General features: G+C 45.1%; 1 protein-coding gene across 2 annotated transcripts in view; it reads left to right on the forward strand.

The window, feature by feature from the left end:
* Positions 1-26,419, forward strand: part of LOC8028808 (chromatin modification-related protein eaf-1) — a 362,118-nt gene that overhangs the window by 332,454 nt on the left and 3,245 nt on the right. For both annotated transcript variants that reach the window (XM_002401690.5, XM_040502776.2), the window contains 3 exons: positions 932-1,086; positions 8,985-9,022; positions 22,913-25,833. In XM_002401690.5, coding sequence (XP_002401734.3) covers positions 932-1,086; positions 8,985-9,022; positions 22,913-25,833 — 3,114 coding nt within the window. The remainder of the gene's footprint in view (positions 1-931; positions 1,087-8,984; positions 9,023-22,912; positions 25,834-26,419) is intronic.

The raw sequence follows: 26,419 nt of genomic DNA on the forward strand, positions 1-26,419 counted from the left end.
GCATTTTTGCCACGCCCGGTGTGGACATTGGACATGCGCAGAAGACAGATTCGCGGGAGGTGAAACATCTGCCCATGCGCTCAACGAACAGCAGCGCTACCGTGTGACCTCCAAAGCGGGTGTTGGTCTACACGTATGGTGACCACTGTACAATATTCCAGGAAAATGCCCCCCTCCCCCCCCTTAAAAAAAAAAAAAGCCGGAAGCGTGCTCTTCTTTTCTACTAGAACGCAGGGACACGTGACAGAGCACACTCAAGGGTAGAGAGCCTAGACTTCAGAGAGGGAGGACACGAAACCATCCAGGACGTTTGCAATTTAGCGGCAGAGAACCTCCTGAGAAAATCGGCTGCTTCGTGCGCATGCGTGAGTTGCCCCGTGGTGAGGAGAAGAGCGGACAGAAAGGCTGAGTACGCTGAGCGCAGGTTCGTCTGCTTCGTTCGCATGGGTTGTTGTGACGTCACAAAGACGCCGACCTCTGATTGGCTCCGATTAAAAGATAGTGGGTAGACCTCAGGGCATGCTCGCTTTGAGGTCTACCCACTATCCTTCAATTAGAGCCAATCAGAGCTCGGCGTTCTGAGCGACGACTACGCCTGCGAACGAAGCAGACCCACTGGCGCTCCGCATGGATTGAAGGCGCTTGCAGACGATTAACGCTTTCGGATCCCTCTCGTGGCTCGTATTGCGAGCACAGCCCGTAAATTACACGACCCTGACCGAGCTGTTGGAAACACTGAAAATCCATGCAGACTTCTCTCGAAAGGCGGCGCTAGTTACCTCCCAATGCCCCTCTCGAAGCGAATGGAAGTTACGGTCGGTCGGTACTCGCTTTAAAGTTACACCGGTATTCTTAGAATATTAGCAGCGCCTGACGGGCTCATTCTTTCTGTATGTAACAGGCTGCCTTACCGCCTTGAATGGTATTGCAGAAGACGGAGCAGATTGGGACGGTGGCCTCTGAACCCGTGCCCAGATACCCACCGGGAACAGACATCCTCAGCAGATCCATGTCCGAAATTCAAGACGACTGCCCCGACGACGACCGCGGCTGCGAAGCGGAGACTGCCATACAGGTCCCAATCGAGTAAGTTCCTCCCTGAGATCACGGCTTCTTTTTCTCAGGTGGCGCTCAGCGTGCACTGCACGACACAGGTAGCGCGAACAGCGGGTCCGTGCTTGATTTCATTTTGCAAAGTACCGAAACACGCAATGTATAGCCGCCAAACCTTATGCCGCAATCGAGCGCACTCTGGAGCATTAGTGGCTTTGATTACAGACTTTATTTCTGAAAGCAAGAAAGGTTAAATGAAAACTCCTATCACTTGCTCAAGCTGAAGGTATTGCTCCCTACATGTATTTTTTTCTCGGTCAACGCTCCCGGATAACGTTGGAGTGGACCTTTTGAATTGTTGCCTTTTAGAAGAACAGAAGTCGCGCGACTTTAAACTTTTCTGCCGAGCTTTCGTTTGATTCGATAGAGAGAATAAACTTCATTTCACAACTCAATTCCCAGTTGTTGTATTCTAGTACTGGCTGGGGCAAGGACCAACACGTCATCAAGTCTAACTTGATTCATACTTCCTGTTTAAAAAGTACCCAAATGTTTTCTTGCTTTTTTTTTGTTTTCTTTGGAGCATACATTTTTCAACTATTTTCCGCAGAAAAGCTTACAAATACGGCACAATGGTTATTTGAACCTCAGTATGTGTATAAAATTCCATAAGACATAAGATTAATCCTCAAAATTTCACCCCAAAATCCATGTATGCCTTTGGCCAGGCATGTTTTCGTTTCCTTACCAGTGAAATGCGTGCGGTTAGAATACGATGGTTGACATGTTGCGCCACGTATCCCGTTCCGCGGTTGCTCCACATTTCTAGCAAGGACAAAATGGAAAAAGCAAAAAAGCACTACCGTTGCGCAAGGAAGAAACAAACGCAGCAGCTATCGAAGGGAAAAGGCTGTCTATTCGTCTGCCGCACCATGGTGCGCTCTATAGCATTTTCATTGTCATTCTTTTTTAAAACGAATTGACTATAGGTATTTTTTTCCTTTCTTTTTTCTAATGTCGAGTTGAATTAAGGCCACTAACTTCGTCAAGTTGAGAGAATGGTCCCCTTCAGCTTTTCAAGAAAAACAACTGCTTTCTACTACATTCTTCTTCAACTTCAACAACTTCTACTTTCTACTTTCTAGAATTGCCTACTACATTTTACTTCTAGTTTTGCTCATTCGGGCGCGTGGACCCATATTTTTTTTTCTTATTGGCTTGAGATGGTAGCAAATGGCTATTAGGAAATAGTGTTGATAGTTATGGGCTATTTTTAAGTTTAAAAACTGGAATGGTTTTAAGTGACTGGCAATGCCTATTTGTGTGTATAATTGACAATATTTTTTATTTCAGAGTTTATGTACGAGCAAGTCTTCAAAAAGCTATTATTGGCTACAAGTTGTTGTATTTTTATTAGATTGACTTGAAATGGCTACAAATGGATATTAGTGCCAAGCATTGATAATTATGAGCTCTTTCTTTGTTTATGAAATGGAATAGCTGAAATTGACAATTCTTTGCTATTAGCATATCTCTTTTACTTAGTATGGCTACAAATGACTACTAGTTGCTACTGGTAGTTATAATTGACAAATATGTATAACAATGGCTTCAAGTGGCTATTATTGGCTATGAGCATTATATTTTTTAATTAGATCGGTTTAAAATGACTGCGTATAGCTATTTGTGATTATTATTGATAAATATATGCTACTCCTCTGTTTCGAAAGGGGAATGACCTCAAATGGCTAATGTTGGCTATTAGCACCTAATTTTTACCATAATGATTTTAAACGGCTAACAATGGCTATTAGTAGGCATTGTTAGCCAGTATTGTGAATGCTAGCCTGTAATAGTCATTCTGAAACATTTTAAGCCGATTTTGTTCATAATAGATACTAATAGCCAACAAATAATGCTTGATAACCCTTCCAAGCGTATGAAATAGCAGAACATTACAGTTAGTAAGCACCAAAGGAATTTTATAGCCAATTCAAGACACCCACACCAAGAATAGATGCTTATGGCTTATCATATCTAGTTGAGGTCAATCAAATTTACCGACGGACCAACTGGAAAAAGTGTAAATATTAGTCGCATTTGGACATGTATAGACATTTCAAGCAAATCATGCGAGGAGCAGCGGCCAAAAGTCAATGTCACTTCAATTTTATTTGAAAAAATTCAGATAGCACATGATTATCAATATTAGTCACTAATAGTCAGTTTGAAGGAATTTAAGCCAACTTTGTTAAGAATAGATGCATAGACCCATCATTGTTTAAGCCAATATAGCTACTTGTCTCATTCATAGACTCCTAAATAGTGCAGAATTGTCAATTATACTCACAAATAGCCATTTCTAGTCAATTAACGCCAATCTTGTGTCAGCTATATGCTACTAGCCAGCAGTAGCCACTGGAAGCCACTCCGATTCATAGACATAGAAATAGTTCATATTCATCACTACCCAGGCAGCACACCGGCACTGGGCCAGCGTCGGGGGAATATTGCTCTCAATATTGGCCCAGTTTCATGTTTTACATTACGGTCCAGTAATGGGCCAATATCGGTTAACGATCGTTCTCAAATGGGCCAGAGTCGGCGATATCATTCGAGTTCTGGGCAGAGATGGGCGAATATCGGTTAACATGGCCGCGGCCGTTGCGGTGTCAGCGGACTTGAACCAAGCCAACGTTACTAAAACTGATCAGTTGGGAAACTTCCATAGAGCCTGCTCTGAATAAGTGGCACCGATCCGTACTCGAGAGGCGAGCTATTAGCGATTGCAACGCCGCCATTTCTCCCGCACCGGCCACTCGAGGAACTTCACGTGACTTCTATTTTGGCTTTAATCGGCCATTTTGGCTCCGAAACAGATACGGTGGAAGGCGTTTCAGGGATGTCACCTCCGACTCCCAAGCAGGCGCGCCGCGAATTACTGCCGAAGCTAGGATGCGCCTAGGTCAGGGCGCGCTACCTGAAATCACCGCTGAGGCATGGTTGTATAATAACAATATTAATTGTGCCACAAACCTTGTAAACTAAAAATTTTAGAAAACATCACGCGCCCCCCAATTTTGTACCAATCTCCAATAAAAGTTACTACTAAAGAGGTTTTTCCGTTTGTTTGTACGGAAAAGTCCAGTTCCAGCCGCTGATTGCCCGGCGCGCCCTTAGCGCGGCCCGTGGCAACAGCGGCGGCCGCCGCGATTGGCCGGCGCGATTGACCGCGATTCAGTGTTTTTTTTAGAAACGGCCAAGAATTCCTAATACTGGCCGATATGGCCTGCTCAGACCCGACAAATTACCGGAAAAAAGCGCTGGATACTGCGTAGCGTTGGCCGAACGAAGGGATCTTCCGCCGACATCGGCCAGATTACAGCAATACTGGGCCGATATTTACGATCCAGCGCCAATATCGGCAGTATCAGAATGATATTGGCCATATTTCTCTGATCCGTCGCCAATAGTGGCGCAATACTGTGTGCTGCCTGAGTGCTTGTTCCTGGCAACCATTGTAGCCATTTCAAACCAATATCGCTGAAAGTTGGATGTCTAACAAGCACATAATTGTCAACTGTATTTACGAATAGCCATTCATAGCCATTTGAAGGGAATCTGGTAAAAATAGATGCTAAATAGTAAAAAATAACCACATGAAGTCATTCCAATTTGTACTTATAAATAGATGCCAATGGCCAAAAATAGCCACTTCAATCCATTCCAGTTTGCAGATACAGAAATAGCTAATAATTATAAATACTAGTCACCTATAGCCATTTCTAGCCAATTAAACCCAACCAGGTCAATAATAGGTGCTTAAGCCAATAGTAGCCAATCTAAGCAAACCAGGTCAAAAATAGATTCCTATAGCCAATAAAACCAGTTGAAGTTAACCAAATATATACACTTTCCAATGGCATAAGTTGTCAATAATAGTAGCTATAATAGCCATTTAAAGTTATCTTAATCCATAAACACCAAAATAGCACCGAATTAACAAGTATATTTAAGAATAGTAATTTCTACCCATCGGAAGACAATCTTGTAAAAAAAATTAGATGCCAGTAGCCAAAAATAGCTACATGAAGCCATTCCAGTTTGTAGACAAAGAAATCGTTAATAATTATCAATACGGGTCCCTTATAGCCGTTTGTAGCCAATTCGAGTCAACCAAGCCAGGAATAGATGCTTATAGTCAATAATAGGCAATTCAAGCCAACCAAGTCGAGAATAGAAGACTATAGCCAATAATAGCCAGTTAAAGTCAATCAAAACCACACACACTCCGATTGCATAAATTGTCAATATTAGTATCTGATAGCGATGTATAGCCTTTTTAAGCCGATCTGGTCAAGAACTGCCCATAGCCATTGCCACTTGAATATATTCATATTCAAAAAGTCGTGAATAGCAAATTGTCTATAATACTTGGGAGAAGAGCGTGTTGGTTCAAGTGAAGAAAATGAACAATTAACACTGGGACAACACCCCCACATCTTTCAACTAGCAACAGACGATTAAAAATTCCCACAGCAAGCAGCCGACTAAACCCAGGAGGGAAAAGGGGGGATAAGGGGAGACAAGCTGAGATAAGAAACGCGAAGTGCAAGTCAAAGAGGTGGGTTTTTTTTTTTTCGGAGTTTAGAAATTCAACTTCAGTTTTCGTCAGCAGGAGGGAAGGGTTTGACACGTTGTTGTTTGCTGTGGTCATGGCGAATGACTATGATCTACCAGCCGAATCTGCTGTTATGCTCCCCCCTCCCCCCCCCCCCCCCCCCCCCCAAGATTTTTGTTTCATCAAATAGGGGATGACAAAGCGTACACGAACGGGCATGTATGACTACGGGATGATAGGAATCTGGAGAGACCTTAGAAACTTCGTTGTGATGTTCCCGGAGACTGTGGTTGGTGCATCTTCCGGTCTGACCTATGTATTGATGGCCGCAGCACCAATGACAGACTCCGGGAACAACCTAACCTCTCTGACTTGCTCTTCGCGTTTCTTATCTCCCCTTCTATCCCTTTCTCCTCCCTTTCCCTCCTGGGTTTAGTCAGCTGCTTGCTGTAGGAAGTTTTGAATCGTCCGTTGGTAGTTGAAAAATGTGGTTGTGTTGTCCCAGTGTTAATTGTTTGTTCTTTCTTGATCTGTCAATAGTGTTCACTAATCTTCTTTCTAAAGCGATTTAAGGCGATTTTGTTAAGAGCAGATGCTAATTGCCAACAACAGCAAACTTGAAGCAATTTTCATTCATTTTGTGGAAATACCAGGACATTGCGACTAATCAGCACTAAGAGCCACTTGTTGCAAATTCGAGCCAACCAGGTCAGGAACAGATGCTCGCAGGACATAATAGCCGATTCAAGCCCTCGCCTGTAGGTTATTTGCTACGCTGTACCCACACTTGGCGGTCTTTGATTATATCTCGGCGCGTAATATCAGTGCTGCCCAAAAGTGTTCCCTGCATACTCACGGTGATTTAGAGTCGGAGAGTAGCAGCAATGCACCCTCGCCAGTATCAGGCACGTTGCCAGGGGGGGGGGGGGGGGGGGGGGGGGTGCGGGGCCAATGGGGACCGTCCCCCCCCCCTCCCCCCCGAAATCTTACATTTTGCTAGGACCTCCTTCCCCCTCCCCCTCATACAGCATTTTGTCATGGGCGCCGCCCCCCTCCGAAACAAAATCCTCGCTACGTGCCTGGTCAGTATTTATTTATTCTAATAGCTTTATTTACCGTATAAATATTGCGGGAGCTGATAAAAGAAAGCTGTCTAAGCAGCCTGACTAGTCCTCAGCCCCCTCAAAGGTACAAAGCGGCTGCAGAAGCACACGCAAGAAATTAAATGAACGAGAAAAAAAAATCAATAAAGGCAAAAAGCAAACAGAGAACACCTACGAGGAAATCATAATTACTTTGACAGAAAAACATCTCCTAATATCAAAGCAAAGAGCAAATAAAGAAGAAAAACACCTACGAGGGAGTCGGTGTAATCACATAATTACTTCGATAGAAAATATCTCCTAATATCACACATGCTACAGGATTCTATATCAAAACTAGACCGGATCATTTTGTTCAGAAACGTTGGCAGTGTTATTTGAATCATCTGTAAACCATACTGTCGGCCCTTTACAGGGCCTTTACAGGAGTAGTAATACATACAGGATGTAAAAGCACAATCATGCACTGACACTTAAAGAAAGTGATTCACCCGGAGGAATAAAAAAGCAAAAGAAAAATGCATTCAAACACAAAGTCACGTTGTTTCCCGCGGCTAGTTATATTAAAGGAGGTTATACAGGGTGCTTTTTTTACTTTTTTTTAACTCGCTCACAGTTGCAACCTGTGCGAGAGAGTTATACACTCAGGGAAACATAATATAGGTCTCATGCATCGTCAGAATAAGTTGTATGATTAACTAAAGCTTGATAATTAGGTTTATGTTAAAAAATAAGCATATGTTCAAAAAGAGAACTTCCTGAGCCTCATCACAAACCACCGAATCAGGAAAATTTCATAAAGACTGGGAGCACGTAGGTAGCGAGGCTTACCTCTCGTGCAACATGGCTCAAGACTCGCCGGGATAGAACGCGAATTATTATTTTTATTCTCATTTCGGCACCGCCAACCTCGCGCCCGAAGCACGAGGGGTGACCTTAGCTTTTTTGATGACGCTCATCAAGCTCTTTATTGAAACCTTGTTTGTTTTCACAGACAAAAAGTTTATTAACGAGTGTTAGTTAATTAATCGACTTATCGTGACAATTAGCACGGTGTATTATGTCACCCTGGCCGTGCAACTCACCTGCACAGAGCGCGATAGGGTTTTCTAAGCAAGCTGCAAAGCGGTAAAAACGTCCTGTAGATATCTGAAACTGCCGGAGTTGTGTTGGAGTTCAGGAAAGTACCTTGGGTGCGGGCGGGCAGTTGAGCGCATCATACGTGGTGTGTCATTGTAAAGGGCGATTCGCACACTTTTGTAGAGTGCGACCGAGTGCGAGGGTTGCTATGGCAACAACTGCGTCGGCTTCAACAAGACGAGATAGAAACCGGCTTTGTCGGAGCCGACGCAGCTGTTGCTATAGCAACCCTCGCACTCGGCCGCACTCTACAAAAGTGCGTGAATCGCCCTTAAAGAAGTCAAAACCCACATGTGACAAGCATATATAGGGTGTCTGAAATACACAGGCTCTATATGAAATAGGTCGTAAAAATCGGCGGTTGCACGTAGCGATCTAAACTTTTTGTCAAAGGTGTATTTCATTGGTCGGTTTTATCTTCTAGAATTACAAAGCGTAGCCCCCTTTCTGTAGAAAATAGTGGCAAAAACGCTTGCCAGGATCAGCGGTAGACGGCGACGCAGACGACCGACTCTAGTGGCGTGGCGCGTTTGGCGCACGTATTGGTAGAGGGCGCTACCTCCTTATCGAGACTGCTCGCGACCCCCGGGGTTTATTAATATGAATATCATCTTTTTGCAATGTACCTTTGGTTTAAGAATAAAAGCGGACAATTATAGCAAAACGAAGTAGCGGAAGGAAAGACAACGGCGCTCTTGTTGCCGAAGGATTAGGCGCCCCACCACTCGACTCGGTCGTCTGCATCGCCGTCTTCCGTTGACCCTGTGAATTGTTTCGGCCCTATCATTTACAGAAAAGGAGCTACGCTTTGATATTTCGCGTGAGAAAGCCGACCTGTCAAATACAATTTTGGCAAAAAGTTTAGATTGCTGCGTGCAGGCGCCGATTTTCGGGGCCCATTTTAGATCGAGCCTAGGTATTTCAGACATCCTATATACGTAGTCCGAATTTTTTCTATGATATGAATCTTATTAAAATGCATCAAACAAAATCATTCAAATTGTTTGAGAGTTAAATATAACGAAGTAATAATATATGCTATATTTTTTTTCCTGCCTATCATCCAGTGTTCCGCAGCCAGAGAGTGTCATCAGAAGTACAAAAGGTGAGAAAATATTTGGGATATAAATTGCGGCCACAGAGTCTGCGCCTAAGATGACAACTATGACATCTTCTCTACGTGTTTCGAAAACTGAAGGGGAACAAATAAATGAATAATTAAATAAATAAATAAAGATATATATATATAGATATATATATATACAGGGTGTTATTTTTTATTCGAAACAGATTTATCTTAAAAAATCCGTAAAAGATGGAATGATACGGTTTGTGCAAGTGAGTTATACGGCCACGGGGACATTTTATAGGGGGCTAATCGTAACGATCATTTGGCTAATTAATTAAATTTCGTTAATCAACTTTTCAAATGATGAAAATAGACATATGGTTCCAATTAGAAACTTGCACAGCGTCACCGAAAACCACTAAATCAGTCATTTTCAGAAAGACTTTGAGCGCGTGAGAAGCGTAGTAGTGCACTAAAGTTACCGCTCTTTGAGCAGGTACAAAGCTAGCTGTTGCGGTAAGGTGCCCGCGCGATTTTTCCGTCTCTTATCTAGCCCCAGCCTTGTACCTGCTCAAAGAACGGTAACTTTAGTGCACTACTACGCTTCTCACGCGCTCAAAGTCTTTCTGAAAATGACTGATTTAGTGGTTTTCGGTGACGCTGAGCAAGCTTCTAATTGGAACCATATGTCTATTTTCATCATTTAAAAAGTTAATTAACGAATTTTAATTAATTAGCCAACTGATCGTTACGATTAGCCCGCTATAAAATGTCCCCCTGGCCGTGTAACTCACCTGCACAAACCGTATCATTCCATCTTTTACAGATTTTTTAAAATAAATCTGTTTCGAAAAAAAAAAATAACACCCTGTATATATATATAAATATATATATATATATATATGTATATATATATATATATATATATATATATATATACATATATATATATATATATATATATATATATATATATATATATATATATATATATATATATATATATATAACACTCTATATGTTGTAGTGTTCGGTGCTACTGCTCACCCGCAAGAAGGACCAACGAGGCAGATCTCATAGAACACACCTTTACTGTCTGGCGGCAGCCAACCGACTGCCCAGCCCCCCGAGCCTCGAGCGTGGCTCGCGCGCACGTTGTGCGCCGGGCGCGGAGCACAGCTTCTTTTGCCCGATGATGGGCCGCAAATCCCACAATGTATATATATACAGGGTGTTTCAGAGAACTCAGGCCAAATCGCTCCTGAAACAAATACTCATCACAACGAAAACAGGCTGGTGTCGTTTTGGTCTTAGGCCAGCGGCCCATTTAGGAAAATTATTAAAGTACGTGATAGTTAAGTTCTTAATTATTTTCGCGCAATTAACTTTATTAAATATTGTGTTTAAGGGCATGGTTTCAATCAGAAAATTGCTCAGCATCGTCGATAAGCACTAAATCAACAAATTGCAGAACGATAGAAAGCACGCGAAGCATTTTACGGCTTTCTGAAAAACCTCACAAATTCGACGGGCTTTTAAGTTTCGTTTTGAAATATGAAAACAGCGCGCAAAAAGACGAAGACGACGAGAGAAGAGCACAGGACAAGCGCTGACTATCAACTGAAGTTTTATTAAAAAAGGCTCAAGCAAGAAAACACCACACAGTCAACCAACGCCGAAACAACCAGTGGCGTTTCGCTCACCAGTCATCTATAAAATCTATCTATTTTTTGTGAAGATAAACAGAAGGTTGGCTGACGCAGTGCCCCGCGCCAGCTTTTTCGATAGCATGCGCCTCCAGCACCTCTCTTTGCACTTTTGTGCGCCCCCTGCCCCTGCCTCCCTATTTTTATGTTCATAACTCTAGATAATATCAAACACAAGAAAATATGTGTGCCTAACCTTCATTACCGTGATATTAGTACAAAAAGTCTCGAATATTTTCAAGAACAAATTAACATAACAGACTGGAGTGTGGTTCTGTCTTAGGTGTCGGCAGACGAGGCATACGAGAGTTTTCTTGAAACGTTTTGTGATATATCTAACCGTGTATTTAAGTACAAAAAGCATATAGTTCATAAAAAGTGTAGAAAACCATGGGTCACAGCAGAAATATTAAAAATGATGAAGAAAAAAGATGCACTTTATAGAAAATTTATGCGTACAAGAGATCCAGTTGTATTGTCAAGTTTTAAGAGTCAAAGAAACAAGATAACAAGTGAGCTACGGCGAGCCAAACGGTCATACTATTTTTTGCTTTTTCGGGATGAAAAGAGAACGGATGTTTTGTGGAAGAAGTTAAATTCGATATTGCATGAAGGACGTCAGTTTGGAGAAACAACCGAGCTTGCGGTTGAGGGGGATATTAAAAAAGGTAAAGCTCTTGCAGACGCGTTCAATGATTTTTTTGTCGATTTAGTTAACAGCGTTCACTCTCCTGAAGCTTCAAAATATGTTAAATGTCTTTCTGACAGCATATTCCTCTCTCCAACTAGCGAGGAAGAAGTTATTTCAATTTTTATGAGTCTAAAAAACAGCAAAAGTTCCGATTCTCAGGACATTCAAATAAAGCCCATTAAATATGTTATAGAGTCTATTGCTTTTATTTTAACTCATATATTTAATGTATGTCTCGAGACTGGTGTTTTTCCGCGTAAAATGCAGATAGCAAAAGTTTCTGTCATATATAAAGCAGGTGATAGGAACGATCTTAGTAATTACAGGCCAGTGTCCATTTTACCAATATTTTCAAAAGGATTGGAAAAAATCATACATAAAAGACTTTACACTTTTTTTGAGAAACACTCAATTCTTAGTCCCCGGCAGTACGGGTTTCGGAAAGGGTACTCGACAGAGTTAGCGTTACTTAACCAAAAAGAGATAATTCTAAACAACATTGAAAATAAACTTCTTACATTGGGAATCTTTATCGATTTTTCAAAAGCTTTTGATCGCATTAATCATAAAACTCTTCTTCAAAAACTAGAACTTTCTGGTATTCGGGGAATAGCCCTGAAAATACTCGAGAGTTACTTACAGTTTCGCTTTCAAAGAGTTGTAATAAATTGCCAACGTTCTGAGTCTAGAAAACTTAATGCAGGTGTTCCACAGGGTAGTATTTTAGGGCCTCTTTTATTTAACCTGTATATTAACGACATAGCTAACATTGACGATGAAGCAAACATGATAATCTATGCAGATGATGCTAGTATATTTTTTGCAGGGTCCGATATTTCGGACATTATGAAGACAGGTAATACATTTCTAGAAAAACTTTATACGTGGACAGTCCAGAACTCTTTAGTGATAAATAGTAATAAAACGAAAGCTGTCGTTTTCAGGTCAAAGGGGGTAAAAATGAGCGGAAGTCAGATTCTCTCCTTAGATTCACGTGGTATAGAAATTGTGCAGAGCGTCAAAGTTCTTGGTGTCATGTTTAATGAATACATGCGATGGGATGAAACAGTTCAGATGATAGCGAAAAAACTATCGAAGGTGGTGGGTATAATTTATAAGCATAGAAAAACATTACCCCAGTCTGTACTACGACTTCTTTATAACTCTTTATTCTACTCATGTTTTAATTACTGTTTCTTGGTATGGGGAAATACTACTTCTGCAAATATTCATCGTATTCATATACTTCAGAAAAAAGTAGTTCGTATTTTGTGTAACGAAGCACATGATAGCCACACGGCACCACTATTCAAGAAATTAGGAATTGTTCCAATCACGAATCATTATGAGTATAAACTTGCCCTGGCATATAAAGCAGCGATAAACCACCCGGGAAACAGTCTTCTTTCTCTTTCCTGCCTTCACTCACAAAACACTTCGTATGCCACCCGCCATGCCGACACCTGGACGGTCCCGCGCTCAAGAACAAACTATGGAAATCAGATGGTGAGATACCAGCTGCCCAAAATGTTAAACTATTTTTTGTCGCGTAATATTACAATTGAAAACTGTTCTAACGAACGCATATTATCTTTACTAGTTTCGTGAGAAATCTGACTGTGTACTCTTGAGAGCGTTTTTTGTTTTGAGTGCCTCTTCTGCTGTTGCTGTTGGGGGAGGAGAGGGCACTGTCAAGCAGTTTTGTACTGCTTTTTTCCCTCCTCCCTCTCTTCTTGCTTGAAGAGGAATAAAGAAACTTGAAACTTGAAACTTGAAACTTGATTAAGGTATTTTGGAAGACGGGGTGACACTGGCAGTCTCTGCAATGTACGTACAAGTGACCTCCGGTCATTGACCGCAGGGAATTCGCATGCTAACGCAATCTCTCGTTGACGCAGCGTCCCGATTGTCCAACGTAAACCCGTCCGCATGACAATGGAATTTTGTAGATGACACCCACAACGCAATCCACGAACTTGTTGACATGCTTAACAGTACATGACATATTTTTACTGCTTGCCTGGTTTACGCGCGGGCAAAGTTGTGCTAATTTTTAAGGCGCTGAAAAAACCATTGGCACATTGAACCGGTTAGCCACTTTTTTTAAATTGTGTGAAACCTTATGTAAATATGGGACAACCTGAGGCCTTTGTTTAGGCTTTACTTTTGGTTCCTGAGAACCGCTCTTGACTTTTTTCAAGAGTGTCTGAGAGACACCAAGCAAAACAGAAAGAGGAAATCCTGCTCCTAAAAGTCGCTTGACCTGGGCTTCATAGCTGTCAAGCATGGCATGGTGACAGGACCTGTACAGTGAAGCTTGGAGGCATGACGTGGCAATATTTCGTTTCACAAGTTTGGAGAGGCGGAATCGTATGGCAGGATTTCCTTCTTGGTTCGCGGGTTGTAGAGCCAACACACATGTTGCCCAGTGAATTGCAGCCGTAAATCCAAAAACTGCAAGTACTGACCGTCTAGCAGTTCGTAAGTGAACTTCAGGCCTGAAGAGCAGCGCTTGAAAACGGTCATTACATCATCCACAACCTTTTGCGAAGACAAACTGCCGACACTCCTTAAGAACACCAGATAATCGTCAACATATCTGTATATCTTGCACACCTGTTGACACAATGCCGTTTCTAAAGACCTATCGAACTTCGCTAGGAAAATGTCGCATAGCACCGGAGCAACGCTCGAGCCGATGCAAATGCCCTCTCTCTGTACATAGTAGCTTCCGTCAAAAAGGACAAAGGTGGACTGCAAGTATAACATTATGAGTTCCAAAAAACCGTCAATCCCCACTCCACTGGCATTCTGGAAGGCAACAACACCATTTTCTTCAATGCACTCACGCACCGCCAGGAACAAGTCTTTGTGGGGCACAGAGTAAAAGAGTTCTTCCACATCGACTGAAAACGCGATTGAGTTCTTCCACATCGACTGAAAACGCGATTGAGTTGTTTTAATAAAACTTCAGTTGATAGTCAGCGCTTGTCCTGTGCTCTTCTCTCGTCGTCTTCGTCTTTTTGCGCGCTGTTTTCCAATTTCAAAAGTCATGAACCAACTCGCTTGCATCGCCACCTTTTTAAGTTTCGGTTTGCTATCGGAGCGCATCTCAGCCCCGGCGGCACCACGCCCCGTGGAGAGAGAGAGAGAGCAACCAGCCTCTGCTGCGCTGTCATCGCGCGACGCAGCAGACGTTGGTTGCTCTCTCTCTCTCCACGGGGCGCGGTGCCGCCGGGGCCCAGATGCGCTCCGATAGCAAACCGAAACTTAAAAGCCCGTCGAATTTGTGAGGTTTTTCAGCAAGCCGTAAAATGCTTCGCGTGCTTTCTATCGTTCTGCAATTTGTTGATTTAATGCTTATCGACGATGCTGAGCAATTTTCTAATTGAAACACAATATTAAAAACCTTAAACACAATATTTAAAAAAGTTAATTACGCGAAAGTAATAACATGTTAATTATCCCTGACGTTAATAATTTTCCTAAATGGGACCCTGGCCGAGGACCAAAACGACACGAGCCTTTTCTCGTTGCGATGAGTAGTTTTCGAAGGAGCGATTTGGCCTGAGTTCTCTGAAACAGCGTGTATGTATATATATATATATATATATATATATATATATAATGTCGACTGAGAATAAGAGGAACATCCACGCGGAGTTAAATGTAGCATAATGGACGAGTCGGTTTATGCTTACTGGAGAAATGTACAGCGCACAAGATAAATTGTCGTACAAGTAAAAAATTAGTGACCCGAGCACCAACTCCCAACCAGCATTTATTCGAGAGAAATAAAACCCCAAACGAAGCAAACTATTACTTGCACGTAATGAGCATGTGTTCATTACGCAATTTTTTTCTTTTTTTTATATAAGTGTGGTTTCATTGAAAATTGAACACCCTTGTTAGGGTAAGTCGTTGGATTAAAAAATTAAAGCCGCTTACAAGCTCCCTGTAATGCCGAAAAAGAGCGCAGCTCTTGAGGAGGGAAGGGTACTGAGGGGAGGGTATACCCCTCCTTTCTCCTCTTCACCTCCTCATCCTCCCTGCTACTCCTCCTTCTCCTTCACCTCCTCCTCCTGTCCTCATCCTCAAGGGGGGGGGGGGGGGGTCACGTGACCTCACGGTTACGCCGACGCCGACGCCGCTCAAGACGGAAGCGGGCGCCTAAGAGCTGCGCTCTAAGAAAAAATTAATACATGTAATTGCTTCATCTCTGGTCTGAGCACACTCTTACTAATAGCGTATGCTTCCAACAACTTCCTAGCTGTCTGGTCTGAGCCGCACCCAATGATTTTGATATTTTTGTATAGACTGAAAGGCCTGGAAAGGCTGAGTTTCAGGAATTTCAAAAGTCTTTGGGAGGGGGAAGGGGGAGGGGGAAGGGGGAGGGGGAAGATGGATCACTTTCCCCGCCCCGCCCTTTCCTTCCTCTTCCGACACCACTGCCGAGTTCAAGGATCCGAGTCACTCTAACCGACGCAGTATTTCCGACAAGTTCAAAAAAGATTTAAAAAAACGAAGACATCTGAGTGCTTTGAAAATCCCGCAGCATGTTTTGCGGTGTTGTAAGTCATGGCAAATATGCCCGCGAGTGTTCAAAACGATTCGTTACTAGGGGTGGGCACTTGATCGATTAACCTACCGATTAATAGAGTAATGCTTTAATCGTGATCAATCTTGTTAGCCGGTTAATGGGTTATATTTTGACAGACAGAAAAAAGAAAAGTAAAAATTAAACTTCCATACCAAAAGTAGAAAAGCAAACTTTAGGTGCAATCTTGACCTAAAGTAGTCTTAAGCCAAAGGGTGTGCGATATTTGTAACTCTAAAGAAGTGGAAAAGGTTACACGTGTCCCGGCCGCTTGAATGCCGTGTGGGCGTCCGTTGAGCGCAGCAGAGACGATTCGTGAACAAAGGAAGGACTGAGCTCTTGCCAGAGAATACCAACGAACCTCTTTGCCTCTGCGGATGAAGGAATAACCTGCGAGTGCGTGCGTCGTTTGACTGCTCTCAACTACGCATCAACTTTGACTGAAAATCTGAAATTGGATATTGCGCCGTTTATTACATTTTTTGCGAGAGCAAATAAATTCGTGTGGATTGTTTAAAGAAAAGAACGATTATGTCTTTGGAATGAACGAAACCAATTAATCGATAAATAATTCGATTGAAAGGTGTCGATAAGTCGGGTTAAAACTTTTAATCGACGCCCAGTCTTATTTGTTACAGGGTAGACACTCAAACAAATAGAACAGCGATATGAATGGTGCAGTTGGCGTGGTCTACAAGATCCCGTTGACCTGCGGAAAATCTAGCGTCAAACGAAAAGGTCGCCGTGTGAATCAAAGGGCACGCGAACGTGGGATGGTGACTGCAATCTCCGTCAGGGGGGGCGCTTACCCCTGCATTGTGCTGTCTGTAAATGTTAAGCCATCTACATCGACATCACAATCATTGGGAGCGGCTCAAAGCGAGCAGAAAATGCCACGGAGGCATTTCTACATCTACATAAAGAAGAAATAGCGTCAATACACGCTAAATTTCTGCGTGTTTTTTTTTTTTCGTTTTTTTATTAATTTTTATTTTTAATGCTTATCCTGCCTGGTTTCTTTTTTTTCAGTTGTCTAACGTATTTTTCTGCGCGCTGTGCATTTATTCTCTAAACGCAATCGCGGCAAGAACACACCCATGGAATACCGCTTTAGTCGAAGTATTGGGCCTGGAACGACTCACCAACTGGTCTGTGTTTGCTGCGCCTTTATATATATATATATATATACTTGTTTTTTTCCCCCAATTTTTGACTGGATAGCATAACTATAACTCATTTAGTTGCTGGCCGCGATCCCCGCGTTGGCACAGCGGCGCAGGTAGAACGGGCAGTCGCCTGTTCTACAACGGGTCGCTCTGCAGTAGGGCACTTCATAGAAGCTCTACAGCTAGGGGTTGGTTCGGAAGTCGCAACGACAGTAATCCTTGCTTCCACTCGCCTAACGGTTGGACTCCATGGAGCGAAAAAAGCGACGAATTTCGGCCGGCGGCGTTCGCTTTGCTCTTGGTGTCGGATGGGTGGCTGTTGGCCGCCTATTCGCTCCATCGAGTTCTTGGCCGCATATTCGCTCCATCGAGTTCAGCCTTTATTTGCCAGCGCTTCTCAGAACAACCGCCGGGATCACGAACAGTAACTGTATGAGCCACTGGCTCCCGTAACGTACCTAACTTGGGTATCACTTCGGAGGCATGGGAAGTCACGTCACTAGGGGTTCACTTCAGCTGTGTGGGCAACATATGGAAACCGGTTGTTTGTTTCTGACGCAGGGTTGGGCTGACGTAGCCGGACTCTGCAGGCCCCTTCACAGACTAGCGCTTGTTTAGGACCGACCTCTCGTGGTATCTTACGACGAGAGGAGACACTGGCATGCTGGCACCATCTATGAGGAAACCCTGTGTTTGCGTTTCACGAAAGCGAAAGTTCTGCCATGTCTGCCAGATCAAATCTATGTACCGAGAAATGACTGTTGATGACATTGCCAAAAGATTTTCGAGCCAAGAAGGAAAGAATGACGCGCGAAAAAAAGTAAGGAATGTACGAAAACTGAGTGCTCCAGGGTTACCCAATAATAGATGGCGCCAGTGTGTCCTCTCGTCGTAAAAGACGTTAGAAGGTTTTCAGGCACACGGTCGCAAACAGTCTCAAGTGTGTGAACCAACCTCGACGCATCACTCGTGCCCAATCCGGGTCATAGTCCTACCGAGGTAGCTGACTTCGGTAAACACTGAATCGGGTAGCAAACAAGTGGAGAAAAAAAAAGTTAGCCAGTAATAGTTCGAGCTCTTTGCGATAGGACACTTATCCAATTGAGGATACGTCCAGGCATTCTAGTTCTAGATCGAAAAGTGTCCTACTGTTTCGGCGCTTGTATTTTTTGGGCGCTTGTCCCGTTCAGTTTCTTATTCTCGGTCACCGTTCTTTGCGCGATGGTTTCTTTTTTCTTTTTTATTGACCGTGAACTAACTCGCCCACATTGCCACCAAATTGATTTGGTTTTTAGACAGAAAGAAATTTACTTATTTCTTTTCGACCCAACTTGCGACCACTGGTTTACTTGGTGCGCTGCAATGACAAGTCGAAAATATCGGTGTGATACCTTTTAAGTTTTCACGTCAGTTTGTCAGAAATGCATGGTAATACCTATCGACGCTTTTTTGCTTAACTGTATACTACCAGAGGTACTTTGCCGGCTCAGTTTTCAGTAGGGCCCTCGCATCGAGTAACTTAGTATTCATCTAAATTGATATTGAATTATAACGGGCATTGACTATTATCTGATGTGGAAATCTGAATTCTATATGTGTCTGGTATAGAAAGGAGGCTAGGTCCGAAACAATTGCCCAGGAAATATGTTTATTTCACGCTGCGTTTCGTCTTCCGTTGGCGTGGGATCAAATTCGGTCGTGCTGTTCCTCCGTCTGACAGCGGTTGGCTGGTCAAGTGGCGTGCTCTTCTGCCCAACGCCATAGCTCATTACTTTTGCTCAGATGGACAATAATACTCAGTGTCAAGAGACTGTGTACGCACTTAATAGTGACTAGGTTCTCTACGCTTAGAGTGGCGTCAGTCTATTGCCCAATTTTTTACGGCGGAACTGTTAAGGGCTATGTTCCCCAGGATCGTGCGGCCATCAGCAAAGAAATGATGACACCGAACTCTGGACAGCTACCACCATCTATGAGCGACGGCGGCAATCAGACAACTGGTTGCCACCGTCGCTCATAGATGGCGGCAACCTTCCTTCGGAGGAAGATGAGCGGTAGCGGAGAGAGCGGTGACGTGCGCAGCAGCGCGAATGGTTCCGCAAACCGCCGCGAGGCCGCTCTCGCCTAAAGTTTCACTGCGTCGATCGCTTCAGATTCCCTTATGAAAGAAGAGCAGATCAGTCGCCTGAAAAGCCACCGCCGAGAACGGAAGCTACAGTTCCGCTGCTCCTCCTCCTTCACGAAAGGGGAAAGGTTGAAAGTTTTTTATAAGCATCGCCATCCGGGTGTTTTGTGCAATGCCGGTGCAGCAACACCTCCTAGTTGAGAAAACCCAAGTCAGCAAAGGAGGCCATTATTGGCCAGACATTGGATGCGACTACGGCGTAAGCGTTCTGGTGTACTCGTGTTCAACCAGTGGGCGCGTTAAGTCCGTGATCCGGACCGCGAGAGTTTGGCGCTCCTTTCACGAAACGGACAGGAGTGCCACCGAAGACTGACACTCGAGCGCGCTCTTCGTGCATCGAGAATTTCTCGGAGCACGAGCGACGTCACGTAAACAAACAAGCTGGCTGCGCTGCTGTTGAGACCGTCGAGACGAAAGGCGTAGCCGGACCGTTGCCCCATTTTCGCTGATTAGTGCTTGAAATCCAGCAGTTAAAAACGATTTGATTTGAAAGCCAAGACAGCAATTAGCGTTCTGGAAGCGGTTTGTTCGTGCATCTCGCCTGAAAAAGAAATTCATCTATCAAATGGTAGCGAGCCGATAGCACAGCGGCAGAAAAGTTGTCGAGATAAGGAGACATTCGGACCGCTCTGTTTCTTTAATAATGCTTAGCCCAGCGCATAAAGATACTTCGATTTGAAAGCTGAAACATCAGTGAGCGTTGACGAAAAGGTTTGTTCGTGCGTCTTGCCTGAAAACGAATTGATCTATCGAACGAGCGTGCCGATAGTTTGGCGACAAAAAAGTGATGAAAAGACAGTCAGACGGCTGCCCTGCTTAGAATTCTTAGCACGGCCGCAGCGAATAAAGACACTTAGATTGGAAAGCCGAAACACCAGTTAGCGTTGCGGGAAAGGTTTGTTCATGCCTAACGTCTAAAAACGACTTGACGTGCTATCGAACGACGGTGTGCCGGTATCGGCGTAGCTTCCGCCTCGCTGCGAGACGAAACCGACGAAACCAGGGAATTGCCGACAAATTTGAGGGTTTCCTGCGTCGACAAGCGGGTTCAAGAATTGTTGTTGTCTTTAATTTAAATCGGAACAGCATGCATGGTCAATAAATAGATCGGCCAAGATAACCTTCCACATCTGTGCACGAAGCGAGTCTTCAAAACTTTCAGGAATATTAAAACGTTAGTAGAAACTGCAAATTGTCGCCTCCTCTTTAGCTTTAGACTCTACCGCTCCACACGGCCTCAATATTTATCTTCAAAATATTTTCGGCTTCTGTCGCCCGTATCCACGGTCGGAAGGAGCTCGTGTGGCCCGTCGATAGTTTCTGGCCGTGTTCCAAAACTTACTCGATCTAACTCTAGGGTAAATGTGGTTATCGAAAACCTACCCGCGTCCAGCGTTTCTTTATTTTCGTTGTCACGTGATATAATCCGCCAGGGTAACTCGGATCCCTTCGAGTAGGTTTGGAACGCAGCCTCGGTGTGTTGTTCACCTGTACGCTATGCGTGGTCTAGTTGCTGCGCTCGGAGTATGAAACTCGGAGCGTCGGAGTAGGAGCAAGGGAGCGCCCACTTAACGCGCCCAACGAGAACACGAGTACCAGCCGAACGGCGACGCCGCAGTCGTGACGAAAAAGGCCAAAGGTGGCCGTCTTTGGTGAAGCAGGAACATTCAGCGCATCGGCTTTCTTATCTAGGAGGGGTTGGTGAAATTGGCAATCGTCACAATTCTAAAATGCTCTTAGCTTTAGGAGCGGTGTCACAAAGCTCAGGCGATCGGTATGGTTTTGCCCTGTCACGAACTGTTTTCAGATTTCTGGAGGACGGAAACACCGTTTACAACGACTCTAGGTAATGGTTAAGGTAACTGGCAACAATGTGTGCAAGCACCAAGGTGGCGAAAGCGTTTTTACTCTGAAGCCTAGCTTATTCAGTCACTCTAGTGATAACCTCTACCATTAAAGGGAAGATGGGACACTTCCGCGTTTGAGAAAGAAAAACGATTGAATTGCGTTCATTTGGCCTTTTGAATAACAAATATCAGAATTATATTTAGATGCGACGCGCCGGGGAGCTATAAGAGCGATTCTAAAATAAGGCTGAAGACCCGCCCCCCTAGCCTTGGGCAGCCAAAAGATCCGTCGATGACGTCACGTACAGCGACTGTCTTTCGCGTTTTCTCGCGTTTAACGATACTTGAGCAGTAAATGGTTTGGGTATTCGGGTTCACGAGGTAAAAATACACTAGAATTCACTTCTACTTCATTTTTTTCAAGAAGCTCCGTAGCTTCCCTTTAACGTGAGCGGCTTCTTCGTGAATGGTGCGCTACTCCGTGCCCTTTTGTCAAATGAAGACGCTTCGCTTAGTGTGGGGACGTGGTACGTGCAACTGGAAAGCAGTACCGTCCTCATATTCTGTCTCATGAGGCGGCTGCCCCTCCTTGCATTCCGTGCACTGCAGTCGCATCGAAATGTTGGTTCAGTTTGTCCCGCTTAAACCTCTCCAAGAACCGCCTTCTGCTCGCTGACGTCTATGTCTACTGGGCTGTGGAAGGCGTTCGGAGCATCCGCGGTAGCTGCAGAAAATTAAACGGCGCGCATGCGTCCCCAGTCCAGTGACTCGGCATTTTTAGTCTGGCTGATACGCTCTGGAAAGGTGTACATTTTGTTCCAGCTTAAGCCCTGACGCCTCCGAGTCTACGAACTAATGGAACCAATCAAGCAGCGCCAAAAGCACAAGTCACTAGTTCTTTTTGTTGGATTGGTTCAGCAATGATAGAACAGTTACAGAAACGTGAGGAACACCATGACGGTGCACTTTTGACGCTGTCTGATTGATCCCATCAGCTCGTAGCGTCGGCTGCGTCTGGACTTAACCTGAAACAAAGCATACCATTCGATGCGTTTACCTGATAGATGCATGTCGAAAATGAAGTTACGCGTCTATGCCTTTCTCTGGCGTTATTGCACTACTGAGTAAAAACAAATATTACTGCTGCTATTACTTCTCCAGCCTAGTCATGAGTATATCAGGAGTTGTATAGCCAGCCGGCAACAGCCAGGCAGCGCCAGCAGAGTGAGAGCCCACGGTTATACCCTGTGTCGTTGTAACTAGGCAAAGGGTGAGCGATAAGCCCAACATTGCGTGTGGACGGCTTCAATATACGCTACGTATACGAGCGCAACGCACACGTATTGGAGCATGACGCAGCGAAAAGCCTGATACTTCTTCGTTGTAAAAGGACACTCCGGTAAAAGCGCACTCCGGTGAAATGTAGTGACGTTCCGATCGTTCTGCCAAGGCGGTAGCTTCCGCTCTACTGGCATGTTATGCGATCACAGCTTCCTGGACTGCCCAGAATTTCTTGCTTCAAACACTAGGTTAAGCGACGCCACCAGAGTAATAGCTCACGTTTGACCACTGCTCCCGCCAGTCCCAGGTATGCCCAATGTGTCTCGCTTCAGTCGCTGGATAGCGCCAAACCAAACAGAAATGCAGGTTGCCTATTCATAATACTCTGTGCTGCATTACTGTAAATTCTAGCGTGTCATCAAGCCCTTACCATCTTTATTTGCTTGATTTCAGATCCAACCGCTCAACAAGGCGTCCTTCGAGATGGAATCTCGAGTCACGTCATTGTTTCTGGAAGCTCGCATCGTTACCAGCCACCTCCATTACTTTCTCGGGATATCACCGTAACAGCAATTCCTCAAGAACGCAGCGCCTATACGGCGATTTCGCCCCTTCCTTTTGGGGCGCCTGTTGAAAGTCCTGGCAGTGCGCCTGCTCAAAGAATGACGCTTCAATGTTCCAAAAATGTTGCCTCGGAGGCGGTTCCAGAAGACACTCGGAATGGTCCCTCTTTGTTACTTCAGCGTCATGGCCCATCTAGACACGGCACACCAGACGATCAAACTAGTGATTCGGATGTTTTATATCTCGGTGTCGTGCAAAAATTTGACCCGAACAAAGCCAATCAGCATGAAGAGGAACCCAGGCTGGCTCAGCATTCAACAGGAAGACATGTTGAACGGGGTCGCCTTTCTTTGACGCAAACAGTCCCGAGCCCTGAAGTGTCTCGTCCTGGTGGTTCGGAACCGATGAATTTAAGCGATCATTCTAGACGGGAGGCATACCTGTCGAGGCACCCTGGCGTTCCATACCATGCACCTCAACCGATGATAAGCCCGAGAGAGCAGGTGGTGCCACAACATCAGCAACCATCCCAGCAGCCACCGCAGCAACAGCATCAACAACAACATCAGCAACAGCATCAGCAGCCTCAACAGCAGCATCTACAACACCAGAAACAGCAGCAGCAACAGCAACAGCAGCATCAGCAGCAGCAGCAGCAGCTACATCAGCAGCAGCGGCTGCATCAGCAGCAGCAGCTGCATCAGCAGCAGCAGCAGCAGCAGCAGCAGCAGCAGCAGCAGCAGCAGCAGCAGCAACAGCAGCAACAAAAACAACAACAGCAACATCAGCAGCCTCAACTGCAAAAATCACAGCAGCCGCAGCAATTACAGCAGCAACAACAGAGGCTACAACAGCAACAGCAACTACAGCACCAACAACAACAGCACTTCCACCAGCAGCAGCAACGATGGATGCAGGAGCGCCGGTTCGAGCAAATGATGAACATCGTACCGGTTCCCCAGCAGGCGAGACCGCCTCCTACGTTCGCCCAAGTTCATCAAATGCAGACACCTCCTCATTATGGGAACCTTCAAGCGTTTCCACCGTTGGTGCAAGCTTGCTTTGAGGCGGGCAGTCAGTACAGAGCCCCCAATTTCGGCCCAGCACTGCCGCGGCCAAGTCAGCAGCCACCTCCTTTGTCGCGAGAGGAGCTCCATCGAAATGGCCGATCAGATCCATACTCTGGGCAACAGCGCATGGAGACTCACCAAGCACAAATGCGGGCGGAGAAGCATCAGACACAACAGGATAAAACCATGAATCAGCCAAGCGGCGCCTCTCCCTTTACGCAACAAAGCAATGCGTACGCCGGAATGCACTCTGGGGGAACGATGATTGAAGGAACTCCGCGGAGCGCAGGCAACGCTAGTTCGAATCCATTTGCTCAGGAGGGACCTAAGATAGACCTGTATCGTGAGGGCGTTTCTACAAGAGCAGCGAGAATGGCCCCTTCAGCGCCCGGGATGCCAAAGCAGCACCTCAGGGATGTGTCACCCTATTCAGCGCTCGCACCTTGTGGTGAAAACGCGTCCATGGCAGACTACTCTGGTAATCTGAAAGCCGAAATGGAACTCCGGAAAGAGGAGCTCAACTATCTCGACGTCCTCGCATCCCAGAAGGAAGCCGAGTACGAGAAAGTAGTTCACATGAGAACCGAGAAGCTTCGAATCCTGACCCAGCTCGAAAATCGGTACAGAAAATCTACCGAACAAGCGCAACATTTCACCGAAGATGAACTCAAGTTGCATCAGACGTACAGTACAGAAACTCGGCCTCCTTCGAATGAAGACGAGAAAGGTACCTCAAAAATGCGCGAAGAAATGAAAACTCAGGTGGATGACGCTCGGCATATGACTCCTTCGAGCGTGGGAAGTGGACCTCGAAAGCCGTCGCCAGACGGAGGACCCTCGCTCGTGTCCCGTTCTAGCCCAGCGCAGCAGGGAACCCCGGGCCTTGTTCCTTATCCGGTCCAAATTCCGCCAGCAAGACCTGCACATTCGCTTGCACCGCACGCCAGTATCCCTATGAGTGTTCCTCTCATCGGCACTGGACTTTTCAACGTCAGAAGCTTGGACGTGCCCCGAGATTTGTCGCCTGCGAGCTTGCAAGCCCAAAACGCCTCGCCAGCATCGGAACACAACCGCCAGCCCTACGCTGGAAACCGTGGAAAGATCGCCCCGGCGCCTCCAACAGATTCCCCGAAACACCCGGTTAAAAGAAAGCCGTCCCAGCCCGAATTGGAACGGCGTCCTCAGGATTTGCCCAACGGTGCTGCGATGAGCGGCGCGCAACACCCAGCCTATCCGAAACAATCTGCTGGGGAGTTTTCCAAGGCCCCTGTTTTGCAGCCTCAGCATCCACAATGGCAGCAGTCCAAGGGGCCGGGTCGGGAACTACCCGGTGTGCCGCCGAATTTCCAGCACGTCTCTGGCAGCGCTTTTCAGTCGTACCACGCCTTTCCGCACAGCAGGTTTCCTCTCGAGGGATATCCGCTCCCGCCCAACTTGCCTAACGTGGCGTGGAACTCGTACGCAGAAGCCCTTCAGGAACGGTACGCTCTTCAGTTGGCGAAGCAGGGTCTCTACAGAGTGGGCCGTGCAACAGATATGCAGGAAAGGCAGAGAGTCGAAGACGTCCAGACGGCCCTTACTGCCAGCAGGGAACGCCAGAAGAGGCTCGAGAAGGAGGACTACGCTCATCACCAGGTTCATCAGGAGAGCCAACCTCCTCCCCGCCTCAACGCGGCGCCGGCGGCGCAGCCGGGAATTCCGAGGCAAGAACCGCAGCCCCACCCGCAGCAGAGAGCGCAGGTATTCCGAAACTTTCTGGTTTTCGTGGTAGTATACAAGCGCATATCTCTAGAATTTTCGTACGCTGAGACACATGCAGACATATAGGTGTTTTTACCCTAGTGAAAAAGCCATTTGTATGATAAATTTCTTGTGTTCACTAAACACACATGAATCATACAAACTATAAAGAACTATATAATATATATAAGACCATATAAGAACCATATAACCAACTTATAAGAAACTTCTCACAAGTTATCTTACATAGTTCATATACGGTCTTATATAGTTATTATATGGTTATTACATGTTCTTATATCTTGTATCACTCATATCTGTTTTATTGGACACAGAAATGTCTCATAAAAATTAGATTTTTATTAGGGTATTTTCTACATATGTTGAACTAGGTGCAAACAGGTAGGATGGCAACGAACATATTTTTGTGTGCTCGCTTTGTTTTAGGGCGTTTTGCGAAGTTTAGTGATGTTCACTGTGCTCGCATTACTTGCATCCTGGATTGGTATTCAATTGAATAACACTATGCGGTCATTAATGAATGCACGTTCAACAAGTCATTTGATGTACTTGCTGGACCGATTCC

The sequence above is a fragment of the Ixodes scapularis genome, unplaced genomic scaffold, assembly GCF_016920785.2.
Source record: "Ixodes scapularis isolate PalLabHiFi unplaced genomic scaffold, ASM1692078v2 PGA_scaffold1__304_contigs__length_218370807, whole genome shotgun sequence".
Lineage (NCBI taxonomy): Eukaryota > Metazoa > Arthropoda > Arachnida > Ixodida > Ixodidae > Ixodes > Ixodes scapularis.